Source organism: Littorina saxatilis, linkage group LG8 (genome assembly GCF_037325665.1).
Source record: "Littorina saxatilis isolate snail1 linkage group LG8, US_GU_Lsax_2.0, whole genome shotgun sequence".
NCBI lineage: Eukaryota > Metazoa > Mollusca > Gastropoda > Littorinimorpha > Littorinidae > Littorina > Littorina saxatilis.
This window is the reverse complement of record NC_090252.1, coordinates 71,162,108-71,189,114: the sequence shown is the minus strand read 5'-3', so window position 1 is coordinate 71,189,114 and position 27,007 is coordinate 71,162,108. Positions and strand designations below refer to the sequence as shown.

General features: G+C 43.9%; 1 protein-coding gene and 1 long non-coding RNA gene across 2 annotated transcripts; one reads left to right on the top strand and one right to left on the bottom strand.

Annotated features, from left to right (window-relative positions):
• Positions 1-658: 658 nt before the first annotated feature.
• LOC138974853 (uncharacterized) lies at positions 659-5,251 on the bottom strand. Its single transcript, XM_070347578.1, has 3 exons — positions 5,186-5,251; positions 3,142-5,020; positions 659-804 (listed from the first exon to the last, which is right to left on the bottom strand). Exons 1-3 carry the CDS (start codon positions 5,249-5,251, stop codon positions 659-661), a joined length of 2,091 nt encoding a protein of 696 aa, XP_070203679.1.
• A 15,328-nt stretch (positions 5,252-20,579) lies between these two features.
• On the top strand, positions 20,580-26,979 carry LOC138974281 (uncharacterized). Its single transcript, XR_011458373.1, has 2 exons — positions 20,580-21,572; positions 22,392-26,979. It is a non-coding gene; the product is annotated as an uncharacterized lncRNA (long non-coding RNA).
• The last annotated feature ends 28 nt before the right edge of the window (positions 26,980-27,007 follow it).

Below are 27,007 nucleotides of genomic sequence, written 5' to 3'. Positions count from 1 at the left end.
CGCTAGACCCCATCACAAACAGAACTCTACAATCCACAGGTTTTTGCCCACACACACACACAAACACACACACACACACAGAGAAGCCGTATATATATATGTATATCTATATCTATAAATATATAGAGATAGGTGAGAGTGTATTTTTCGCGTGGCTATAAATTGATTCGACAGTAGTATAAGAGCGCACGTCTCAGGCCTTGCGCAATGCGCAATGCGCAAGGGTAGGGCCCATCATAAAGTGATAGGTTAAGGTGCCTGTGTTTAAGTAGTGATAAGGAGATATTGCGGATAAACGGTTTATTGCGTTTTATATTTTGTCATGTGATTTCATGTGCCTGTACCTGTTGCTCGGTACTAATGACCACTCCAGCTGGGGTAAGCACCAATAAAATTCAGCAATTGACCCTCCCTCTGTGTTTTCACGGGCTTGGGACCGTTTTGACAAGGTATGTCAAAGCCACATTGGGGGTTTTTGGGATTAAACAATACGAGCATTATTTACAGAAGCAAAACATGTCTTATCAAATTTATTTACAAAAAAACGACAAAGTTGTTTGGCATTGGAATGTTAACCATATCACAGGCGGCGGTATTACAGTCAAAAAAGAAAGAGCCCCATTAGACGGGTATCACAGTCAAAAAAGAAAGAGACCCGTTAGACGGGTGTAGGCAGGGTTGAAACCCCATCAGAAGCGATCACACGCTTGATGTAGAAAAACGAGAGTGACTTTCTGGTTTGGGAATAGGTGAACATAGACTTTCCGTCTGTCTTGAAACCAGTGTTTGTACCGCCACCACTTTCTTGCGTTAGAAGCACCTGTTGGTAAGACTCTTTTGTCAGTTTGTTTTGGTTTTTGTTCAAACCTTTTGAACTAAATTTGGTCCCACTGTCTCCCTCACAAAAGTAGGTTTTAGAACACAAACCAATGAACAAATTTCCTTGGTATTCGGTTTTAAAGAGACCGGGTGTTCGTTTATCGTACTGGACACGCGCTGTACAGGCCTGACAGAGAGTCGCGTCCCATGGGGCGTTAGCTAAACGGGTGTTTTGGAAGGCTGCCTCGTGTTGGTCACAGGCTTGTGCAGGGAACCATTGGTTATACACTTTGTAAAACTGCTCTCGCAGTTCAGGACGAACCACCTCTTCTAACGTTGAAGCGCTAAGCGCCATGTACAGAGAATCTGTATCCATTTCCAAAAGCTGGTAGTCGGCTCTGGACACAAACTTATCTAGAAAATCAAAATGAAACTCCAACATGCGTAGTTTAGCGTACTGGTAAACAAAGTAACCAATCTGAGAGGGAAGTGACCAGTTGATTTTTTTTTTAGTCATCTCTACTTCAGTGACAACCTCTGTTACTTCTGTTAGTTTTTGAAAACGACCGTTGTTGATCAGTTTTGAGGCCTCGTCAGACAAAACGTAATGAATATCACGATGGTTGGCCACGTTAGTTAAGGTTTTCCCGTAGGCTGAGTTACCGAGCAGTTTGAAAGTTTCAGCTAAGATAGCTTTTGACGGGTCTTGGTCCCCTGCTCGTCTCGCGTTTGAAACGCTGTCACCAAACTGACGGAAACAGGTTTTGGGTTGATACTCTACGATCAGCGTGATGTTTTCAACAACCAACCCGTGCTGCACGTACCAAAACAAGAGGGGTGTGGCTAGCAGAATTTGTTCACCGTGGTAACTCCCAACAAGTGTACGGCGTGGTTGGGATAAGAGCTTGTGTTTTTCAGCGTAGTCTTTCATAAAATCCCCGATCTGTTCTCGGCTGACAGACTCATTTTTGAAAATAGGCTGCATTTCACTGAAATGTTCTTTTAGATGGTCAGGTACATAAATATCACACTGTACCAACCCGAACAAAGTTTTGTTTTGCACCGCGTCTAAGACAGTTTGATCTGTGATGGTAGAAGGATGCCGGAAGGGTTTAAGTGTCGGAAAACGACCTTGTAGAAAAGTCTGAATGTGGGTGTTTTGTTTTTTGTCTGCGTGCCATTCACACTCCCATTTTTCGACGACAATCACACCCACATCCTCACGCAAGTATTTGGTAATGTTGCTTGTATGTTCTCTGAGTTCAACTAGTGTTTTTCCGGTGACAGGGTTAGTCGTTTTACCGGCGGTCACAGAACAGTCATGCCCGTGGAACAAACATCCGTGAAACTGATAGCAAATTTGATTTGCGGCATCCCAACCATCAACCCTAATCTTTTTTCGACCAAGGGCCTTCTCTTTCGCGTTAAACTTATGTTGGAGATGGATCTGTTTTGAGGCCATGACCCACTCCAACCATTCCCGAGCTAGCTGACCGTAGGGATCTGTTTTTTCCGCTTTAAAAGCGTTTTCTTTTCTACGAATGACAGGGTGCTCTGTGGGCATGTCTTGCATGAGTGCAGCTAAATACAGCGCATTTGCATCAAATCCCTGAACAGACTGTACCGGCTTGTCTTGATTACCACGAATGTGTGTTTTGTCTTTTTCGTGGTATCTGTGAAAGACAATAGACGGACCCCCGACAATGTTCTTTCGCAAAAGTGCGTGAACATCTTTTTGTTTTTCGTTAAAAAGTGAAAAGTAGGTATCTGAAGACAACGTGTCAAACAGATACTTCAGTGTCACACCGGGGACAGAAATACCGTCTTTCAGCAAATCAACTCGCAGACTAGCGTACATACTAATCTGATGCTGCAAAGCAACCAGAAACGGCCCTGTGTCTAGGTTGTTGTACCACACCAAAAAATCCTTCAAAGTCGTCATTTTGTTTTCAGTCCACACACGCTGACAAAAAGCGTACTCTGTATCAGAAATATTTGAGTTTTTGAGCTTACTAAAAAAAGCTGCATGGGGTGGGAGTTCTCTTTCGTCTAGTGTACTTAGACTAGTGACGTATTCATAACAGAAAAAACCCTTTTGCTCTTCGACACCGAACGCCTTGAGGTACTTGGAATAACTAAAACCTGGCGCAAGAAAATTGTTGATGTCGAGAAACCGAAGTTTGTCTGTACAAAGACACATATACTGATTGTTTCGTTTAACAACAAACTTGAAAGGGGGTCTTTTAGGGGCCTTCTTTTTTCCCTCTGTTTTGACTTCTTTGTCTTCTTCTTCTTCTTCTTCCTCTTTCTCTTCTTCTTCTTCTTCTTCACCCACGGTATCAAAACCATCTGGTTCAAAAACAGGGTCTGTTTGACTGTCGTCTTTTGGAAGATCGTTATGGGCTGTTTTGTCTTTGACAAACTTTTCAATGAGAAAAGGTTTGATCACATTCAGATCGTAGCGGGAAGAATTGAAACCTACGACAGGCAGTTCTTGTAAATACTCATATAATTTCTGTCTGAGTCTTTCTACGGGGATGTTGAGGCTATCTGTCTCTTGTTGTTGTGTCTCTTCGATCTCAGTCAACTGATCAAACACATCTTTAAATTCTTCACAAAGAAGAGCGCAGGAGGTCTCGGAGATACGTTCTAGGTAGTTAACCATGTTATCCACTAGTTCTTGAGGGTCACCTTTACTCACAAAACAGGTTGGTTCTGTGAAATGGGGAACATTACTGCATACAGAAACAGAAAGAGGAATATGTTTTGCTGTATACTGTGTACAGTTAGACTCAGCCGATTTTGTCTGTGGCAAGTTATCTGTGTCAAAAAACACCTCAAAATCAAACGTCGCTCTGTAGGGAAAAACAAAATCTGTGGCTACCTGAACACCGTGGTTTTGTAGCTGTTGAAAAATGTTTTGAGGTGGTGAGTAAACCCCGCCTTTCAAGGTTTCTTTTGAGCCCTCACCCTGACAAGTCTGTTCATGTCGATTCATTTGAGACAAAGACGACCAGAGTTTCCCGCATTTGGAACAAGCCAACGCATGACCGAGTTTATCAATATCTAAAATGTACATGAAATGGTCTTTGTAACGCAAGAGACGCATAACACCAGAATGTTTGTAAGCGCTACGACGCAGAGGAACGAGACAGACAGGTGTTTGGTTCTCATCAAACTCAAACACATCTATGTTCACCTTAAACTCAGATTCAATCGACTCAAGTTGAAACAAAGTGACCCCCGAAAAGTGGACAGGGGGAGAATGTCCGGCCCACTGTTTGAACAAGGTTTTTGTGGGTTTTTGCAAAGAATGACGCGAGGCTCCTTTGTGCAAAGCAAGACAGCGAAAGAGACACAGACCATCAGTATAAGGAAAATGCTGATTCTGATCTTTTTGGAGTTTGTGCAAGAACGGTGTGTTTGTGATGTAGTCAGGTAGACTACCACAGGCACATCCGATAGGAAAGTCAGTCAAAGGCGTGACATAGAAACTGGAAGACATGATGGTATGAACAGCATACCGAGAGTTTGGGCGTTCGAGTCTAACTTGTTCTAAAATGTCATGGTCACTGATTTCACCAAGAAAAGAAAGAAAGTCCTGTTTTGAGTTGATCAGGCGCGGTCGTTGTAAGACAGAGTGGTTATTGACTGAGGCATGAAAGAAAGACAAGTCACCCGACTCTTTGTTTTTGAGAAGAAAAGAGTGAGAAAAATTGATTTTGAAGCGTTTGTTTTGTTCATGGAACAGATCAAGAAGCGACTCGTCCCAATCAGGGAAATCAGAACAAGGGTTCCAGAGAATGGTATAGGTTGACTGGAGTTTACCAGGCCGCTTATGAGATTTAACAGAATTCCAATGCTTTTCGTACATTTGTCTTTCTTCAAAAGGTAACTTTTTGATTTTTTCTTTTTCTAGACTTCGTTTGTTTAATCCCTTTTTTGGGGGAGGGGCATCCTGTGAAGGCGAACTTTTTCTTTTCTGTCCGCCTGTCGGCACTGGTGGTGGAGGTGTCCGACTCGCGGCATCTTGACAGTTTTTGTTTGAGTTTTCATGACGAGCAAGGCCGTGTTTTCTGCTAAACGACTTGCCGCACATAGCACAGAGAAAAGGTCTGGCTTTGTTATGGGCTTCGTTAACATGAACGTTAAGGTTGTAGTTTTGTGTAAAAACCTGTTCACAGTGCGGGCATTGGTTACGCTGCAATAAAAAAAAAACTATGTCTGAGCTACAAAAAAACAATATAAAAAAAAACATCTTACATAAAAACATTTATTTTTCTAAAAAGCTATGTCTGAGAAAAAAAGTAACACGCTACCTTTATTTTTTTTATCTTTACAAGATATAAAAACAAAATCAACTTACCAAATCTGTTGAGGCCGGTTGTGGCGTTGTGTTAGCGTCACTGCTGCTGCTGCTGTTGGTCGCCATAGTTGTTTTTGTTCACCACCACCCACTTGTAAAGTCGAAGAGACACTCAAGAGTTAGCCCCAGAAGAATCTTATTTATACCCCTCTTTGCCCGCATCACCGCCGTATTCTAACTACGCGTTTCTATTTTTAGGTGCTGACCAACCAACAAGTTCTAACATGTTTAGGTCTTGCGTCTCTGTGGTGCAATAACTCAGGCGTAAGCACCCAATGACCCCCTCTGGAGGTTTACCGGAGAGGGGGCTCCGCGAAGCGCAGGGATACCGTTTAATTGCCTTACTCTGACACCCCCCTGACAGGGCACCAAACTACATAGCTATTAAAGAGAGGGCTCCGCGAAGCGCAGAGAAAGTGTGTGTGTGTGAATGAGTGTGTGGTGTGTGTGTGTGTGTGTGTGACAGTGTATGTGTGTGCCCGGTGTGTGTGTGTGTGTGTGTGTGTGACAGTGTATGTGTGTGTGTGTGTGTGTGTGAGTGTGTGTGTGTGTGTGTGTATGTGTGTGTGTGTGTGAGTGTGTGTGTGTGTGTGTGTGACAGTGTGTGTGTGTGTGTGAGTGTGTGTGTGTGTGTGTGTGTGTGTGTGTGTGTGTGTGTGTGTGTGTAAGTGTGTGTGTGTGTGTGTGTGTGTGTGTTTGCGCTTACATTTAATTCCCACCACACATATACCCCTACCTCTTACATAGTCTATCAACAACAAAATTAAAAAAATTAAACACCGCAACAACGAAGAAAATAAATATCAAAAACAAAATAATACCTATCTTATCTGGTGTACCTATCAAAACCTTGTACGTAGAACAACCGTTTCTATTTTTAGTGCTGACCAATCAACAAGTTCTAACATGTTTAGGTCTTGCATCTCTGTGGTGCAATACTCATACGTGATCAGTCTCTAACCTAACATTAGGTATGACTGACTGTAGAACAACTCGTGTTCGGTGTAAAATGTACCTCTGATGTTTATAACACCCACATAAAAACCAACAATCTGAGTCTACTTGTTAAAACTTTTTTTATATGTGTACACCAGCTCCCAGCCCTCTCATCAGTCGAGCTAACTTCCACACCCACCCCACACCATTTGTCTGGCACTAATCTAAGCATTAAACCCTAATCAACAGTCGGGGTAGGCAAACCACCTCCTATTAAACTTCTCTAACTGCTGCCCACCTCTGGTGGTTTTATCGGCGAGGGGGCTCCGCAAAGAGTAGGGGTACCATTTTTTATTGTTTTATCCTGACACCTCCCCTGTCAGGGCACTAAACTACATAGCTATTAAAGAGAGAGGGCTCCGCGAAGCGCGGAGAAAATGGGGGGAATTACTGCTTTTTATTGGTACTTACCCCAGCTGGAGTGGTCATTAGTACCGAGCAACAGGTACAGGCACATGAAATCACATGACAAAATATAAAACGCAATAAACCGTTTATCCGCAATATCTCCTTATCACTACTTAAACACAGGCACCTTAACCTATCACTTTATGATGGGCCCTACCCTTGCGCATTGCGCATTGCGCAAGGCCTGAGACGTGCGCTTCCTTACTACTTTCGACCTTTTCACTTTGACAGTAAGAACAACTTACGGGTGCAAGGGAAGCGTTCTGGACAGCGCAGTGACATTCTAAAAATAGTAACTTAGAAACGGGAATATGGATTGAAGCCACACGAAGGCGCAAAACACTGGAGAAGATAAGGAAGAGTTACTGGGAATGGTGAATTCGCCGGGGTGAATCGCGAGACAGAGACAGACAGCGTGGCGGTTCACCACAATCACCTTTGAAGGCGAAGTCCTGTCAAACGGGTTTGAGATTTTTAGAGCTTATTTCTTAGCCCTATATTATCTGTTGTGGCTTCTCAAATGCCAGAACATACAGACAGACAAAAGCCGCTAGACCACATCACAAACAGAACTCTACAATACACAGGTTTTTGCCCACACACACACACACAAACACACACACACACAGAGAAGCCGTATATATATATATGTATATCTATCAAAATAAATATATAGAGATAGGTGAGAGTGTATTTTTCGCGTGGCTATAAATTGATTCGACCTTTTCACTTTGACAGTAAGAACAACTTACGGGTGCAAGGGAAGCGTTCTGGACAGCGCAGTGACATTCTAAAAATAGTAACTTAGAAACGGGAATATGGATTGAAGCCACACGAATGAAGGGAGATAAACGCAACACACTGGAGAAGATAAGGAAGGGTTACTTGTAATGGTGAAATGAACACAAAAACAAAAATCGGTTCAGCGCTGTGCGCTGAGAGCACGTGTTGAAATATCTCATCGATGATATTGTGTCCGGGGTGTAGCTGAATACGGTGTCCAAATTTGAAAAAGATCCACCGAGAACTTTGGCGTTGTGATGTGGTGTAGCGGCTTTGGTGTGTCGGTATGGGGGCCCGGGTAGCTGAGGTGGAACCAAAATTGGTTCAGCGCTGTGCGCTGAGAGCACGTGTTGAAAAGTCTCATCGACCAGGTTATGTCCGGGGTCTACCTGAATATGCCCACCACATTTGAAGCAGATCCATCGAGAACTTTGGCCGTGCATCGCGCACACACACACACACACACACAGACAGACACAAGTCGTATATATATATAGATGTAACACCTGTGACATTCACGATTCTGTTTAATTGGTCATTAAATTACATATTCTTACTCCAATTCTCATAAATGCATTGATTTCAATCTCACATGCTAGATGTCGAAAAACTACTCAAATTACCTGCCCTTGCAAGGGTGGTAACCAAGCTAAAAACAGACGCCATAGCCGTTGCTATGCCTTGTCCCACCTGGTTACCCATAACCCACCGCGCACCACGTGAGCGCCGGCATCCGGAATAATCATTCTCGATTTTCGACGACACAGGTCAGACGTGCGGAATTCGTCTGCTCACTTGGCTTTCCCTAGCCCTTGTCTTTGTGACTTTATGGGCTTGGGGGGGCCTTTACCTGTTCGCCTTTCTTTTGGTGAGACCTGCCCTTTTTATTGAATTGAATTGTTGTTTGGTAGCTGCTTGTTTACAGCCGCTTCAGAAATTTACTTTTCTGGTGGACTTCGTTTTCGGCCTTTTACAAGATGGCCGATAGCAAGCAGTAACTTAGGGCCGGGCAGGAAGTGTATAAGGCGGTTAGGCCTTTTTTAGAAACCTCTGTGCGGGTCGTCGACCCTTCGAGTAGTACTGCTTTTGTAGTAGCTGTTCGTGCGCATAAGGTTTCTTTTTTTCTTCCCAGCCCTCCTCTCCTCTTAAGGAGAACCAGTCAGTGTCTAATCCACTTTCGGGGGACTTAACGATGAAATATGTGTTTATTTCTCAGCTGTTTCAGGCACGATCGGCCACCCACTGTGGCGGCGTACTCCTTGGCAGCTTCGCATCGTCACGCTGCCAAGCCGGGTGACACTGGAATACGCCGCGTCACCGCATGACGTCAAACGCATCAGCTGTTCGCAGTGAGTATCTCCAGAAAATCGCCTCTAACTTCTTCCAAATAACATATCATAACATTGCTGTTGTCTTCACTTTAGCATAAGGTGTTATAGTATCCTGGAATCGATTCATTTTGTTCCTCGGACGCATGTGTGGACGTAGATATAAGATTATTCACAGTTCTCAAGCGTATTCTGTTTAAATCTAGGTTTTCCACGATTCTCATGGAAAATCAAGCTCACGAACTAAGCTGCAGACAATCGGAGAACGTTCGATGGTCATTTATTGATAGTTCAGTCACTTGTTGAGACGTATAGTGCTGTAGTTTGATTACACTGCATGAATTTCTGAAGTCACCCAAGTTTTTGTCGGGTGTGCGCCGGATCCCTTTTTATTTTTTCATGGGTGTGTGCCGCGTCACCGATCGGGTGAGCACCGCGTCAAATGTTCTCAGATTGATACAGATTGTCTTCCTTGTTGACAAAGAAATAAAATAAACAAAAGAAATCACAGCAATCGCAATCTAACTGAAATCTTTGCAGTTAGTCTTTTTTGCATACATTCACTGGTTTTTTTGTCATGGGACATCTCCCCTTCTCATGGCGCTTCTGTCCCTGGAGAAACTTGAACTTTCTGTGACACGTGGAGCACTCGAACTGGGGTTCCTTGTCATGTGAATGCATGTGCTGATGAAGCAGGTGTGTAGAATGAAATGTTTTGTCGCAGGTGCTACAGTTATGAGCTGCTCTCGGGGCATTAAGACACACATGTCTGGTGAGATTCCGTCTGTTTTGGAATGACTTGTTGCATTTTTCGCAAACGTGAGGCTTGACACCGCTGTGAGCACTGATGTGACTGTGAAAGTCAGATCTATTCATAAACGTTTTGGCACAATGTTGGCAGGAGTACCTTGGCCCTTGCGCAAAATCATGTTTCATGCGTCTGTGTTCTTTAAGACTGGACATTCGTGAAAAGATTTTTCCACAATCTTGGCAAAGTTCCCGAACTCGGGTTTTCTTTGCCGGCGTTGACGTCATGGCTGGGAGGCCTATAGCCTCACTTAGATCTTGAAGTGGTTGCGTTTGAACAGTTTCTTCAGTACTTACATCCAAGAAGCTATCAAGGGTGACAGCGGACAATTCCATCTGTAATGAAATGGAAAAGACACATACACGGATCAGTCCATGTACTTCCTGAGTTCAGCTTGTATCAAAAAGTACGCAATACCACCATTAAACGATAAACTATGGCCAAGTAGAAACGAAAGTTGTTGACGCGGCGCACACCCATGGCAAAGCTAAAAGTGATCGGGCAGACACCCGGCGAGTGACGCGGCGTACACCCGTGAAATCTTTCGGTGACCAAATGAATTCACGAACTGTGATCAAAGTATACCAACTTGAATAACAAAAAGTGACGTGCGTATCACGAAATGGCCTTTAATTACTCTCCAGGTATCTGCAGCTTTGTCCGTGAGGTTATTTTTCCATACGAACTGAGGAATGCCTAAATTTACACTGAATATGCTTGAAAAGTGTACATAATCTTACTTCGAGGGCCACGCATATGTCGGAGGAACAAAATGAATCGATTCCAGGATACTATAGCACCTTATGCTAAAGTGAAGACAACAGCAATGTTATGATATGTTATTTGGAGGAAGTTAGAGGCGATTTTCTGGAGATACTCACTGCGAACAGCTGATGCATTTGACGTCATGCGGTGACGCGGCGTATTCCAGTGTCACCCGGCTTGGCAGCGTGATCGTGGTCTGGTGCAAATGGCCAGTTCGTTTCAGCCCTTTTTTGCCTCTGGTGGCTCTGGGTTGTTCGCGAGCACCCTCTCCTTTCGGGAGGGGGGGGGGGCTGCTCCCACCTGCCTCTGACCACTCTGATTACCTCCGGTATTTCTCAGTGTCGGTTGGGGGATGGGGGGGGGGGGGGGTGTTCCTGCTTCGCACCGTGGTCTGGTGCAAATGGCCAGTTCGGTTCAACCCTTTCTTCCTCGGGTAATACAGGGTTGTTCACGAGCACTCTCTCCGTTGGGAGAGGGGGCCTGCTCCCCGCCTGTATTTGCCCGCTCTCCTTGCTTTTGGCACAGCTGAGTCGGGCATGCAGCCCCCTTACCGTTTGGAAGGGGGAGTGGGGGGGCACGGTAAGTCACAGCCTGGGCTGGTTCCCACTCTGCCTCAATGGGGGCAAGGGGCTGTGTCAGTGGCCCACCCTTTCCCGCCCTGTGCGGTGGGGCTACTGGACGTAAGCAGGGGGACGGATGGGGGTCGGCCGTTTATGGTTGCGTCTCTCACCCCGTCTCTCCCCCCTCCAGGGGTTTACTGCTGTGACGAGCCACCCCCTCCCCATCTGGGGCGTGGCGTGGCTCAAGCCTTTCAACACAGTGGGGGTGCTATGTACGTCCTTTCCAGGCTACGTTACATACTCCTTCTCTGCTCCATTTGGAGCAGGGGGCTGTGTTAGCTGCCCGCACTTGTTGTCGCGCACAGCGGTCGGGGAACAATGAGCTTGAGTCTCCTTTGTTCTCGGCAGGGTATCTCGCACAGCGGTCGGGGAACAATGAGCTTGAGTCTCCTTTGTTCTCGGCAGGGTATCTCGCACAGCGGAATGAGCTTGAGTCTCCTTTGTTCTCGGCAGGGTATCTCGCACAGCGGTCGGGGAACAATGAGCTTTGCTCTGCTTTGTTCTCTGCAGGGTGCTGTGCTGGCTGCCTACCCCTCTACCCCCTTGGGGTATGTGAGCGGTGGCCGTGGCAGGCGGAGACAGAACATGCTCTTACTCTCCAGTCTCCCATTCTTTGTGTTCTGACACAATGGTTTGTGGGGAATCGGACCACAGTATCGCCTTGCCAGTGGTCATTGTCCTCAGCCAGCATCCGTCACCCTCCCCCCCCCCCCCCCCCTCCTCGGGGTGGGTGAGCGGTGGGGCTACAGGACGTCAGCAGGTGGACGAGTGGGGGACGGCCGTTTACGGTTGCGTCTTTCATTCAGTCTTTCCCCCCTCCAGGGGTTACAGCTGTGAAGAACCACCCCCCTCCCCACTCGGGGAGCGGCGTGGCTCAAACCAGGCAGACTGCTTTTCAGCACTAGGACGCTTCTCTCGCACAGCGGGTTTCGCGTTGCCAGTGGTCATTGTCCTCAGCCAGCATCCGTCACCCCCCCCCCTCCCTCCTCGGGGTGGGTGAGCGGTGGAGCTACAGGACGTCAGCAGGTGGACGAGTGGGGGACGGCCGTTTACGGTTGCGTCCTTCATTCAGTCTTTCCCCCCTCCAGGGGTTAGTTACTGCTGTGACGAACCACCCCCCTCCCCACTCGGGGAGCGGCGTGGCTCAAACCAGGCAGACTGGTTCTCAGCACTGGGATGCTTCTCTCGCACAGCGGGTGGGGTACGGCTGGACGGGCTTAGCTTTGTCGCGTACCCCCACTCTCCCTCCTTCTCGGCAGGGCGCTGTGCCAACTACCAACCCCTCTCCCCCCTCGCGTCAGGTGGGCGGTTTGGGTTGGCAGGCAGAGACTGATCACGCTTTTCACTCTCACTCTTGGCGGTGTTATCGGCAGGAGTTTTAGTGCGGCTACCTCCCCTGTCTCCCCTCCTTTTGTGTTTTGACACAACGGCTGGTCGGGATTCGGACTCCTTGGTTGAGGAGGGAGAGTGTGTAGCGCTGCCTACTGCTTGTAGGCTTGCTATGCAAAAAGCGGCTGCTGTGGCAGCTTATTTTTTCCCGGATGGGGTGGCGGATTCAGAGCAGGGTGTCTCTCTTCCTCCCTCTTCCGCGGATGACTTTGGTTTTACGCGGGCTTACTCCCAATCGTTTTGATTTGCCGAGTCTCCGGTGATTACCTACCACATGTCGCAGCTCTTGGCTTGACCATAGACCAACTAGCCTGGACCGCCAACTCGTCACGTGACCCTTCGAGGTTACGACGCTCGACTTTCAGGGGCGCTTAGTGTCCGGTTTGAAAGGCCAGCGATTCGAAGACAGTGAAAAGAAAGCATGCTCCAGTTATTTGTGACAGTGGGAGGTGACAATGAACTTGACTGGATTTTCCAAAACTCGAAACTAAACTTAAAAAAATTCATCGAAAAACATGTTCCATATGCACTTTAGCTGAGTTTATTTTAGCATTTTCAGAACTTACCTCGGCAACTTCGTCCATGTTTACAATCGACACCGGATATGACATCCCCCTGATTTCTGAAAGGCCATGTAAGCGTAGGTTCCTAAATGCGAGAGGCCGCTACCTCGTAATAGAGAGAAAGAGCGGAGAGAGAGCTTGTTGGCGGTCCAGGATAAATGGTCAATGGGTTGACCTGCACCTCAGGGTAGTGGTCTTCAGCCTACACCTTTCCCGCTGCTTCATGCGCATGGTCCTGCGCCTCCTTCTGCTAGCCAGTGGCTGGCTTCTGGGTTTCAGGCTGCTTCGTTCTCACTTTTAGTGTGGAAGAAGATAGGTTGGAGTGTCAAGTCTCAGGATCTGATTCAGACATTCTCGTTGCCAAGGGCTAGTTTTTCCGCTCCGCCGGAACTAGTCTCCGGGCTTCACAAATAAACCACAGGGAACGTGGGGTTTCGTGATCTTACTCCTCCCTCTCCTCTCTGGAGGAGGTGGGACGGCATGGTCTAGAGTTATCTGCTTTTGCTGAGACTCTCCTCTGTGCTCTCATACGAGCCATCTTATCCTCCCTGGATTCTTTTTGGTTTAGGGGGGATGCCTCGGATAGGGCCGTAGTCATGCTGCTGGCAGCTCTGGCTAGGGTCATCACCGAGCAGATGAGTTCGTCAGTGATGTTCTATGCCCACACTGTCTTCACCAGGTGTGATCTCCTTCTTTTACAAGGGGTTTGATTTCACACCAGTTACAGGAAGCAAGGGTCAGGCTTTTTTCGGGTTTTTGTTAAAACCTACTCAGAAGCCTCAGTCTTGCCCAAGTAGCAGCGCTTTGATGCGCTCCCGGTCACAAAGTGGGTGTTTCGTTCAGTGTCTCCTCCTTCTCCGGATGAGGTTGGACGGCATGGTCTAGAGGTATCAGCTTTGGCTGAGATTTTCCTCTGTGCTCTCACACGAGCCTTCCTTATGCGTTCCTGCAGACAGGAAGTGGCTCCATTTCTGGAGAGTTATTCGTCTCGGGACGACCTCGGGGACTGGTTGATCTTTTATCGGAGTCAATCAGCTTGCCAGCTGCACTTTCAGATGGTGTTGATCCAGGCTTTTTGCCTGGCGTTCTCAGTAAACCAGGCAAAATCCGAGCTGTCTCCATCTCAGGTTTTTTACCCGGGCATGCCGTTCGACACTGTTTCTTGTGTGGCAGATTTGATTGTTACCGGGGGCTGCCAGGGGGGTTGTGCGGGATGTTTCTCAGTGACTCGTGATGTTGTTTGTCTGACCTCGCGTTGTGTTTTGTTTTGAGTGTAAGAATGTTTCCCGTTTCCCTCTTTTATCCCCGATGCAGTAGTATCTAGTATTCAGCTCTCATACGACCAACGGCCTCTCTCTTGCGAACGAATGTAGCCCACACCGTGGTTGTAAAGTTCAAAGCATCATTTTTATTCTACAAGTGCATTGAATCAAAACATAATCGCTCTCTCACGCAGACTCTTCCTCTTTCTTCCCTTGTCACTTCATAATTATTTCTGTCCGTCTCAGTAGATCTACTGTCGTCTAAACAAAGGGGGTTGTTATCAGGCTCCCGATTGACAAGGAACTTATTCAGACTTAAAGTCTTTATAACAGAACTCCCGCTTGACAAGGAGCTATTCAGTGCATGAGATACTATCAGATTCGCGATTGGCAAGGAATTTATACAAACGTTATAACAGAACTCCCGATTGACAAGGAGCTATTCAGTGCATGAGATACTATCAGATTCCCGATTGGCAAGGAATTTATACAAACGTTATAACAGAACTCCCGCTTGACAAGGAGCTACTTAGTGCATGAGATACTATCAGATTCCCGATTGGCAAGGAATTTATACAAACGTTATAACAGAACTCCCGATTGACAAGGAGCCACTTAGTGTATACTGCAAGGTTCCTAGTTCACAAAGAAAGATTTACAACCAGATCTAATAAAGATATCCTTACGGTTAAAGATGAAGGCCGGCTCCCGATTAACGAAAGAGCTGGGTTAGGTATCGTTCCCGGTTAACAAGGAATTAAGTTACAATTAAAAGACTTCCGATTAACAGAAAGTCTGGTTAGGGTTAAATGACTCCCGATTAACAAAGAGTGCCGCACCCTCGAAATCCAAAACATTATATAGACCTCAAATCTTTGGACTATTTCGCATAATCATGCGCTACAGTGAACTCTGACCCTGAATCACTAACTTCCGGCAAATAATCCGGTTCTTTTTCAATTTATACTACTCTATTTTCCGCTAACCGTCGTTAAACAACCATGTCCGTAAGTGACTATTATCCTAAAGAAACTTATCATTTTATCAAACAACTCCCGCACATTGATACTAACAGATTAGCAGCTGGTCGTCTGCGACAAAGTCACGTCTGCTTGACGCGTCTGTCCTAAGCCGTTCTAAAAGCTAGCATCGTGCGTCGTAAATTACGTCACATAAAAGATGGCGTCAAGTGCATGCGTACCAATGAAGTCATTCAAACACGCGCACACACACTGAACATTATTACGTGGGCTGTAAGGCTATTCCCTCACACTTGGAAGGTTCGTCCTTCACAGGAGAGAATAGAGAGGCTTTAGGCTCTTATCACTGCCAGACTGGCACGGGAGCAGACCTCTGCGAGGTCCTTAGCCTTGATCTTCGGTCAGACGGAATCGATGGCTATGCTGGCCCTCTAGTCTTTCCTCAAGTCTCTTTGGGACTCGGCCTCACAGGTCTGGGACAAGAGGGACCTCCTCCAGGGTGGGTTCCGCCACGTGAGTAGGTGGCTGGAATCCAATTGGATCGCTCAGGGCATTTTTCCCTAGCTTTGTTCCCCACCGGACTTAGACCGCTTCATGGATGCGTCTCTGTCTGGATGTGAGCCTACGTTGGCAATTACAGTCTTGAGGCTGTGGATGTAGACTCAACTCCTTGGGCATCTCAATTGCCTGGAGTTAGGAGCAGTAGCTCTCAGTCTACTAGCCTTTCTTTTTGGCTATATACAGGCATGTCCGGTTGCATACGGACAATACTTTGCTTCCTATGTGAACTAGCAGGGAGGAGCAAGTTCTCACTCCCTGTCAGACAGAGTTTACGGGATTCTGATTTGGTTTCTGTCACACTAAATCAATTTATCAGGGGAATTTCTCTCCGGCCGGCTCTATAATCTGGCCGACTCGCTCAGCAGGACCTCTCAGGGCTTGCACACGGGTTGGACCATCTGCATACAGGGCTGGAGTTTGTGCTGTTTGTGTTACAGATCGTGGGTTTTGACTCTGGTCTTGGTTCATGAAGCACATAGGTCCTCCACTTTCTCTGTGTATGCCCCTCTTTGGCCTCCTTGGCCAATTGGCGTATAGAGGGGGGGGGGCAACTCTTTGGCGCCCCTTTCTCAATCCAGGTGGTTAATCACATCTGTTTCTTTTTGGCTCTGGGCAGCTTGGCCTCTTCTTGGAGGTTCCGGCGTCTTAGCTATCTCAGCTACTTTGGAACAAATAGGCCTCTCTTCTGATGTTCATGGCGCTTTTGCGGGCATGATCAAAGGACCTTGTTTTTAGAGGTTTAGAGGCGTCCCCTTGTTTAACGCGTAGGACTTAGTTCTTCTTACTCTGGGCCTCGGCCCCGAAGGGCAGTGAGGCATATGCGTTGTTGGGGTTTACCGGAGGATGTAGCCTTGGAGCTTATAGTTCCGTTTTTGTGTGTGTTTTTTCAGGGGTTTTGCGGCCAGATTTCCTTGAATCAGAAACCTGGTCAATCTCCTCTGGTGTTTAATTCCCTCCTCTCGGGAGGATTCTCGCTCCGGGCGTATTGGATTTTCTAACTGTCTGGTTAGGGTTTTAAAATCCTTTTTTGTTTTGCGCTCAGTCAATTGGAACTAAGAGCCAAAAGCTCATATTCTTATCTCTTTACACTTTAGGTGAAAGAGGCTTCTCTTAATTGGCTCTCACAGGAGGGTTGCTACTTTCATAGGACAGTCCTGTGAGTGGTGGCTTATTGAACACAGGGGGGGGGGGGGGCGTTCAGTCCTCCCTCTGTTCCCTTACAGGTGTTCAGGAGTCCAGAGCCTGGGGTTCTGCTCTCGCTGGTGGTGTTCTTTTCGCCTATGCGAAGTTTTGCCAACAGCTCTTTGGAGGTCTGATGACGTGTTCATTGATTTTTTTTACCTCCTGGACATCTCCTGCTCTTAACTTGATGGGGCCATTTCCTTGCCCTCGTTAGTTTCTGCAGGACAGGTTCTCTCAGGGACATAAGTAGCAATCTGCATTTATGAGAATTGGGGTAAGAATATGTAATTTAATGAAAAATGTTAATAGTAAATTTTCATTTGATTAATATACTTACCCAATTCTCATAGTTAAAGCCATATGTACTCGATAACTATACACGCTAATTGCTTTACCAACAGCTGGAGACATGCTAAATTAAGTTCCCTGCAAAATATTGTGGTCTAGGACCCCTTCAATGTTGAGATATGTTAATTTTCATTTTGATCTGGATCGTCCTATTTATAGATTTGCCAACAGAGGTAGCGTTGACGCAAGGGAAATAACTCCGCGTCTTTGTTTACATCCAAAGTTTTTGAGACTCTAAAACAAGCTGTAATGCATGTATATGGTCCGCGCATGGCGACATATCGTCATTACATGGTCTTATGGTGCGTTTGCCATCGATTATGGGCAAACTACACTTTGTAAACACGGGAGCGCGTACATATGCCTTTAAGACCCTACCATCCATCCCCGCTACTTAATTTCCTAAGGGTTTTTGAGAAGTCTCGAATGATTATTCCGTTTTTAAAAAAATTCAAAAATAAAAAGAAATATTTAAAAAAAATTGACATACATCTTCTTCTTTCTTCTTCTGCGTTCGTGGGCTGAAACTCCCACGTACACTACGTGTTTTTTGTGTGTTTTTTTTTGCACGAGTGGAATTTTACGTGTATGACCGTTTTTTACCCCGCCATTTAGGCAGCCATACGCCGCTTTCATACATCAAAAGCAAACCTTTCCAAAAAATTTATTTGTTAAGATTTTTTTTGTTTTTAAATACCATAATGTAACGTTAAATTAACGTTTCTTTTATGTTTTATGGCTAACGTTTATTTCACGTTTTATGGCTAACGTTTATTTCACGTTTTATGGCTAACCTTAAATTAACGTTAGATTTAGGTTAGTTTGCTCATCAAGATAAACGTTAAATTAACGTTAAAGGCACAGTAAGCCTCTCGTAAACCATCACAGATACGGTCAGGCTTTTACACACAGTACAAACACCCTTTCATTTAAACACTCACTGATTGAGAACATCCTAGGTGCTCCCCGTAAAGAGCGAACAATTTTCAAAGAATTTATTTTTGCGTGGTTTATCTTACCCCTGAGCCATCGTGAAGCCGTGTGATCCAGTTTACCCTTTTCACAATGTAGTCGTCAGTTAGTAATTTGAATGCGACTCGATGTGAGCTTATCTACAATAGCACGTTTTTATGCACGAAACAAACGGCTGTGGTTCACAAGAACTCTAGCGATGGCTTTTGACTGTTGAGAGGAACGGCGATATGCCGCATAAACCGTCGTCTGCTACGACCCTTGCGTGACCCTGCTTCCGGGCTTTTCTTTTTTCAAACTTTCACAACTTCGAATTGCACTGATCTTGTCTTGATGAAAAAAGAATTCTTTTATGATTAAAGAATGTTTGTGTAACAAGCTGTCAATTTATTATTTAGATTTTAAAAGTTAGGTCTAGCGCAAAAACGCACCACGGTCCAAAAACATTCTGATTAACATCGATCCACGGCTATCGCCAGTTTAAGGGAAGTAACTCATTTTTGACCTGGGTCCAAAAAGTGTTCGAGACAATCTGCAAAATTAATTCTTTAAAAAATTGCTCGCTCTTTACGTAGGGCACCTAGGATGTTCCCGTTTGGTGAGCGTTCAAATGGAAGGGTGTTTGTACTGTGTGTAAAAGCCTGACAGTATCTGTGATGGTTTACGGGAGGCTTACTGTCCGGGCGTGATTTCCGGGATATTCATAACAGCCGTCCAGCACCAAAACGAGGCGCCATTGTTGTAAAGGGCCAAGTTCATGAAAATAAATTCTTTGAAAATTTCTCACGCTCGACAGAAAGCAGCCAGGATGTTCCCGTTCGGTGAGCGTTTAAATGGAAGTATGCTTGTACTGTATGTAGACGCTCGGGGAGCTCTGTGATGGTTTACGGGAGGCTTACTGTGCCTTCAACATTTAACGTTAACATTTAACGTTAATTTAGCCAAAATAAAACCATAATATAACGTTAAATTAACGTTAATTTAACGTTTACTGTTAATTTCAATTCGACCAAAATAAAAGTATAATACAACGGCTGTTTGAACGTATTTTTCACGTTGAGTGCTAACATTAAAAAGAACCCCCCAAAAACATATTCAAACAAATCATAAGGAAAAGAATTGTACATGTATTTCATTTTTACATTTAGTCAAGTTTTGACTAAATGTTTTAACATATAGGGGGAATCGAGACGAGGGTCGTGTGTGTGTGTGAGTGTGTCTCTCTCTGTCTGTCTGACTGTCTGTGCGTGTGTAGAGCGATTCAGACTAAACTACTGGACCGATCTTTATGAAATTTGACATGAGAGTTTCTGGGAATGATATCCCCGGACGGTTTTTTTTATTTGTTTCGATAAATACCTTTGATGACGTCATATCCGGCTTTTTGTAAAAGTTGAGGCGGCACTGTCACGCCCTCATTTTTCAATCAAATTGATTGAAATGTTAGCAAAGCAATCTTCGACGAAGGCCGGGGTTTGGTATTGCATTTCAGCTTGGTGGCTTAAAAACTAATGAGTTAGTTTGGTCATTAAAAATCGGAAACTTGTAATTAAAATTATTTTTTTATTAAACGATCCAAAACAAATTTCATCTTATTCTTCGTCATTTTTTGATTCCAAAAACATATAAATATGTTATATTTGGATTAAAAACAAGCTCTGAAAATTAAAAATATTAAAATTATGATCAAAATTACATTTCCGAAATCGATTTAAAAACAATTTCGTCTTATTCCTTGTCGGTTCCTGATTCCAAAAACATATAGATATGATATGTTTGGATTAAAAACACGCTCAGAAAGTTAAAACGAAGAGAGGTACAGAAAAGCGTGCTATGCAGCACAGCGAAACCACTACAGCGCTGAACAGGCTCGTCAGTTTCACTCCGTTTTGCACAAGCGGCGGACTACGGTCATTGTGAAAAAATGCAGTGCGTTCAGTTTCATTCTGTGAGTTTGACTGAGCTTGACTAAATGTTGTATTTTCGCCTTACGCGACTTGTTTTTGTTGTGCTTTTTAATTTTGTTTCTTATTTGAAGATGCATTTCCCATAGTTTTTTCTGTCTGCTGTTGTTGTAGTGTTATATATGTAGCTAAAACCATGTTAAAAAAAGACAAGCAAACACCAACATGTAAAGTCAAATCAAAGTTTGACAAAGGTTTTTGGTGAGAACGCTTTCGGTAGAAGATATTTCCTGTGTCAAAAGTTATTTTGACTGCCTTATTCGAATTCATTTCCAAGACAGGGCTGAGAAGTGGAGAAGCTTAGGAGAGTATCGTAAAAATTGTCTGGGTGTTTAAGCAAAACTTTCGAATAATTATGTTAGATTTTACTTTAGAGATTTTAAATACTGTTAACTGACAGAAACGCTATAACTTCCACACCAATTGACTGGATAACTTCATATTCAGCATACATAAACTTGCATGTGGAGTTCACAAAGTGGCAAATTTGTAGGTTAAATGATCTAACGTTTGCGTCACCAATGACACCAACGCTTTTGTGTCTGAGGATTGCCCTGAACCTAGCTGTAACTGCATGCTTTCTTCAGGTCATCGATAGCCTGGGGGTTGAAGGGGATGTTTTTACATACTCAGACATTCAAAATAATCAAAAAGGTAAAAGCCTGAAGGGTTTAAATTAGGTAAAAATGGCTACCGCTCAATGTCAAAACTCGTTCTGTTTAGTCGACCCCCGAATTTGGAGAAAAAAATTAAAATTGCACAAAAGTCAGACCATTCAATTTACAAAATTGCCACTTACTGGAAAGGAAGAACATACCATATATAAAATAATTTGTTCAACAGATGCAGAAGTAATTTGCATGGTTGTGGGTGTCATTTTTAGGGGGGTCAACCCTGTAGAAGAGACGATTTTCTTTAATTATCAATCCGTAATATATTGTTTGTTATGCATATGTGAGACGATGACTGTCTATTGCATTGTTGATGTTGCGCGCCTGTTGGGTTGTTTGGGGCTTTTGCACTAATAAGACGCGTGGCAATGTATGATCACGTGAGACCGCGAGACTCGAGAAAGAGCTCAGCAGTCGAGCGGAAACCTTTGTGAAGTAAACACCAAGAACTGACTTCGCTTGCTCGACTCCCTTTTATTGCGTGTGACCAGTTTGACTGAGAAGCATTCAACAACCACCCGAACATAGAACAACAACACCACAAATGGCGTCGTCGACAGCGGACAGCGGTGAAGCCAGAGACAACACCACGAATGGACAGCGGACAGCGGACAGCGGAGACCTGTCGTAGCTGTGTAGCTGTGCCAACCAGCGCATAACCAGTTGCGCTGCCAGTGAGGCGAAGTTTTCGACTGCCAGAGTAAAACCTACACCGGTTGCAGTGAAGCCATCGTCCGTCGTAGCTGTGTAGCTGTGCCAACCAGCGCATAACCAGTTGCGCTGCCGGGTCCGCCTAAACTACGCGCCAGCACGCGCTAGCACGCGCCAGCACGCGCTACCTTGAACCATAGCACTTATATACTTTATTTTTATATTTCTAGTTAGTTCATCGTCTATTCTCACCTAATACAAAATTTCAAACTTCAATGATGAAAAATACGGAAGTTATGACGAGTTTAAGGAGAGCTAATGCACTACTCTCAAATCCGACGATTGTCGGACATGGAGCCACGGCCTTAGGATAGCTCTCCTATAACGCGTCTTAGCTATCGTAAATTTTATCACTGAAGTTTGAAATTTTGTATAATGTAAGAACTGACGATGGAATGACTAGAAACATACAGATAAATTATATAACAGCTATGAATCTCAGTAGCGTCCACTTAAAATTGGTAGCGCGCAGTTTTAGTCACTGCCGGATTTTGTCGGATTTGAGAGTAGCGCATTAGCTCGCCTAAAACCCGTCATAACTACTGAAATGTTCAACACTCAAGCTTGAAATTTTGTATTATGTAAGAATGGACAATGAACTATATAGACTATAAAAATAAATTATGTAAGTGTTATGGATCACTGGGTAGCGTCTACTTCAAAGTGGTAGCACGCTGTTTAGTCAATCATAGAGAAATCGTCGGATTTGAGAGTAGTGCATTAGCTCTCCTTAAACTCGTCATAACTTCCGTATTTTTCATCATTGAAGTTTGAAATTTTGTATTATGTGAGAATGGACGATGAACTAACTAGAAATATAAAAATAAAGTATATAAGTGCTATGGTTCAAGGTAGCGCGTGCTGGCGCGTAGTTTAGTCGGACCGGCGCTGCCAGCGAGGCGAAGTTTCCAAGTGCCACGTGAGTTTTCAACTGCCAGACAGCGGTTACAGCGACGGTCGAGTGAGTTGTCCGACTGACCAGCAGGTCGCAGTGTGAACGTGGGGGTCAGAGACCGGCATGGCCAACGAAAGCAACAGTATGATGCAGGTGATTAGAAAATAAACTATGGGTGCAGTATAGAAAGAAAAAACCCACTATATTTGATTTATTAGTATGACGCAGAGAATGCAGTTAAGAAAGTGAAGATACTGTGATGACCAAGAAATAGTAGATACATTCGTTGGTAAATGATAGATATATAAGTATTTACTGCGTGTAGTGGCAGTAAATGAGAGGGTTGAAGAAAAGAGGCCAGGACTTGCACTACAGCTGGAAGAATTTTTGAATGTGCTGGATAAAAGGGGTGTAATTAGAAATTGTTGTTGGATATAATTATATCATGTTGTGGTTTGCATTGCGGTGCATTGAATAAGTATTGCATCCCGCAGTGGGGCACTGCGGTTATGAAATTAAAGGCCCCTCCTGTTTTTGGAACCGCAGGAGCTTTCTAGTTTGCTGTTAGGTAGATTTTTGGTTCCTCTTTCCTGTCATGCTCTCTTTTTCTTCATGAATTCTTTTCTTTTTTCTGCCTTCTTGCTCATTCACCTGTATTTTTTCCAAAAATCTCTTCTCTTGCCGCTTGTCTCGCGATTCATGTATAGTTTAATCTGTTAGTGTTCTGATGTAAGTCCAGCAGTAGATAGGTTAAGCCTATTTTAACATACTGGAAACTGGTAATCTTCCAGTAGGTATTAATTTAGTTTTACTAAAGCCTGCTGGGACACAAGTAATGGGTTAGTGCATTTGTAAACAGGAATCGCTTGACAAGTGGCCCCCTTCATCCCCCCCTTCCTCGTCCTGATATGGCTCTGCGTAGTCGGCTGGACGTTAAGCAACAAATAAACAAACAAACAATAAGTATTGCAATTGTGAAGGGTCTTTGTCAGGTGTTGGCAGTTTACACCGTCAATGTAGGCTACAGGCTCTCGCCGTTTACATGATATTTTTTCCCCCCAAGAAAGGTAGTTACCAGAGTACACTTGGCACATATTTGGACTGCTGATATAACTAGGGATTGTTTTATAAGACATTTTAAAATGAAAGGAGTGCAGGTTAGGTGGAATGATTGATGGTAGGGTGATGCCTGAGTGGACAAGAAATTCTGTGTCATGACATTTTGGGTTGATTGAGTATGACATTTTGACTTTGAACAGTCAGACTTGATTTGACTGATTATATTGTGTTATTTTGGCGTTACTTTTTGATGTTATTTTGGGACTTGAAAATTTTTGCAGAAATTTGTTTGGGTGATAGTTTGGTATTAATTTTTTTTTGAATTTGTGTTATATATTTAGTTATGGAGTCCGCTGGGCAAGAACCAGACACTGTAGAGTCTTTAAAAGAGGAATTGGCAAAATTGAAGTTAGAAATGTCAGGAAAAAATGTTGTGTACATGAGAAAAGAAAAAACATTGTATAAATTCACAGGCAGAGGGGACGAGAATGTGGTACAGTGGATAGAAGACTGCAAAAGAGTCCTAGAACAAAATGCTGTGAAAGACGTGAAAGGTTTTGTGTTGGAACACCTGAGTGGTGTGGCCGCCAAAGAAGTCAAGTTAAGTGTGGGTAAAGCAGAGGGGGTGGACAAGATTTTCCACGTATTGAGGGAACATTTTTTGGGGGTGGGGTCCTCTCACGAAATTCTGGGACAGTTCTATGGTAGACGGCAACGCGCAGATGAAGATGTTCGTGAATTTTCGTTCGGACTTAGAGATTTACAAGAGAAAGTGCTTGCACTTAAGACATCAGTTTTCCCCAACCCGGATGAGGCTATTAGAGATCAGTTTATAGCTGGAGTCCGAGATACGATCCTGAGGAGAGAATTGAAGAAAACCGTACAAGATAAGAAGGGCATGACTTTCGTTGATGTGAGGCAAATCGCCTTACAGTGGAGCATGGATGTACCCCCCTCCCCAACCCCAGTAGTAGAGGCATTTAGGGTAGACGCAGGGCAGGCACCGGACTCCGTCCACCAGGAATGTAGAGTGTGTGTGATGAATAAAAAGTGATTTATGGAGGACATACTTAGTTTTGGTGAAAATGGTGCTCCATATATTTTGTTGTTTTTGCAAAGGTGACAGTAAACGGCTGTCACGGTGTGTTATTGGTGCTTTGGTATGAAATGTGTGCTATGTCGTGTGCAAAATGAGAAGATGGGAGGATGGTTTTTCATCAGCATGACACGGTGGCATTGTCTCTGTTTTGGTACAGATGAAGGGGTTATCCTTAGAAAAGAATGAGTTCTTTTTGGGAAATAGGGATATATTTGTAACCATTAATTGGTAGCTTTCGCTATTGTAGTGGATATTGCAAATGGAAGGTCATTGTGCCGTGGTGGAGAGAGTGTCATCGTTTCTTGCATTCAGGTTGAGAATTTGAGAGAAGATGGGAGGATGGTTTTTCATCAGTATGGCACGGTGGCATTGTTTTTGTTTTGGTACAGATGAAGGGGTAATCCTTAGAAAAGAATGCGTTCTTTTTGATAAATGGGATAAATTTTTAACCATTAATGGATAGCTTTCGCTACTATAGTGGGTATTGCAAATGGAAGTTCATTGTGCCGTGGTGGAAAGAGTGTCAGCGTTTCTGCATTCAGGTTGAGAATTTGGAATTCTAGCTGTGAGTGTAGAAAGATTGTGCAATTAAAGATGTGTAGTCAATTCTGCTTTATTGGAAATTGCATACTTGCCATGTTGATTGAATTGCTGTTTTTCTGCTTTGCATCTCAAGAGAAAAGAAAAGTTTGGATATAGCATGTAAATGTGTGATTAGTAATGTTTAGTGTACGCTGAGAGACTGAAAATTGCAAATGTTAGTTGTTGGTGAGTTTGCGTCTGAGAGAAACGTTTTTATTTATGTGTGGTGTTTTCATATGATGAAAGGGAAGTAACGTTTTTTTGGGTACTTGTATAATGATGAAAGGAAGACATTTGAGAGGAAGAAAAGAACATGACTAATGAAAACACTGTGTTTGTTCAAAATTTGTATGGTAAATAGTTGTAGAGATTATTTGGTCCTTTAGGACAAAGGAATAATGGATACATTTTTAAGATCAATTTTATACCGGATTTTTTGTTTTTTTCTTTCTGGAAATTGGTTGTGCTTGTCTGATTTGTCAATGGTGAAGCAGCATGGTGTGATCAAAGGGAGATAACCTGTGAGTGTTTTGTTGTGCATTGTGTTGTTTTGGGCTGAACTTGTGTCAGTTTTTGTTTTGTGTTATTTTCAAGATTTGCTGCTGCAATGGAATCAATGCGTAGTCAAGGCTACATTGTTTTGTGATTGCAGTTTAATTTTGATGGTATGTTTTTGTGTTTGTTTCAAGATTTGCTGCTGCAATGAAATCAATGCGTAGTCAAGGCTACATTGTTTTGTGATTGCAGTTTAATTTTGATTGTATGTTTTTGTGTTTTTCAAGATTTGCTGCTGCAATTAAGTCAATGCGTAGTCAAGGCTACATTGTTTTGTGATTGCAGTTTAATTTTGATGGTATGTTTTTGTGTTTTTTTCAGGATTTGCTGCTGCAATGAAATCAATGCGTAGTCAAGGCTACATTGATTTGTGATTGCAGTTTAATTTTGATTGTATGTTTTTGTGTTTCTCCAAGATTTGCTGCTGCAATGAAATCAATGCGTAGTCAAGGCTACATTGTTTTGTGATTGCAGTTTAATTTTGATGGTATGTTTTTGTTTGTTTCTCCAAGATTTGCTGCTGCAATGAAATCAGTGCGTAGTCAAGGCTACATTGTTTTGTGATTGCAGTTTAATTTTGATGGTATGTTCAAGACACTCTTAAGTGTGCTTGGGTGTTTTTGTATGCAGGGAAAAGATAAAGAAAAAGTTGCTGCCATAGGACAAATTTCGGACATGTACATTATTTCCTGAAATTTTTTTTATTTTTTTTTATTATTATATTTTTTTGTTGTGGTGTATGTTCGTTGTTTTTGGGTGGTTGTAACGAAAAGGGTGAATGTATTTGGCCACGACGGACATTTTAGAGAGTAACTTTTTAGCCTAAACGAAAGGCTTAAATGAAATTGACTGGGGATCTTTTTCGCAACTTGGGTTTCAGTGTGATGGTTTTCAGTGTGTAGATATGTTGTCATTTGGCACCCTATGTTTTGGCGAGTGTTGTGCACAGTTTATATTTTTGGATATAGTATGGCTTCCCATTGATGCACCTTACGATTTGTCTGTGTGGTTTTGCCTTACGTTTTGTCTTTAAGAATTGTTTGTGCAAATTGACTTATAATATTTTGTCGTTGATGACACTTGGTCAACGGCGGGACGCCGTTGCATGTCCCGGGGGGTGTATGTGAGACGATGACTGTCTATTGCATTGTTGATGTTGCGCGCCTGTTGGGTTGTTTGGGGCTTTTGCACTAATAAGACGCGTGGCAATGTATGATCACGTGAGACCGCGAGACTCGAGAAAGAGCTCGGCAGTCGAGCGGAAACCTTTGTGAAGTAAACACCAAGAACTGACTTCGCTTGCTCGACTCCCTTTTATTGC

Bases quoted from the DNA above. Each gene is read 5' to 3' on its own strand.
- LOC138974853 (XM_070347578.1), bottom strand. From the start codon at position 5,251: ATGGCGACCAACAGCAGCAGCAGCAGTGACGCTAACACAACGCCACAA. The intron at 5,021-5,185 runs GTAAGTTGATTT...TTTTTATTGCAG, and splicing joins AACCGGCCTCAACAGATTTG to CGTAACCAATGCCCGCACTG. The intron at 805-3,141 runs AAGAAGAAGAAG...TTCTAACGCAAG, and splicing joins TGATACCGTGGGTGAAGAAG to AAAGTGGTGGCGGTACAAAC.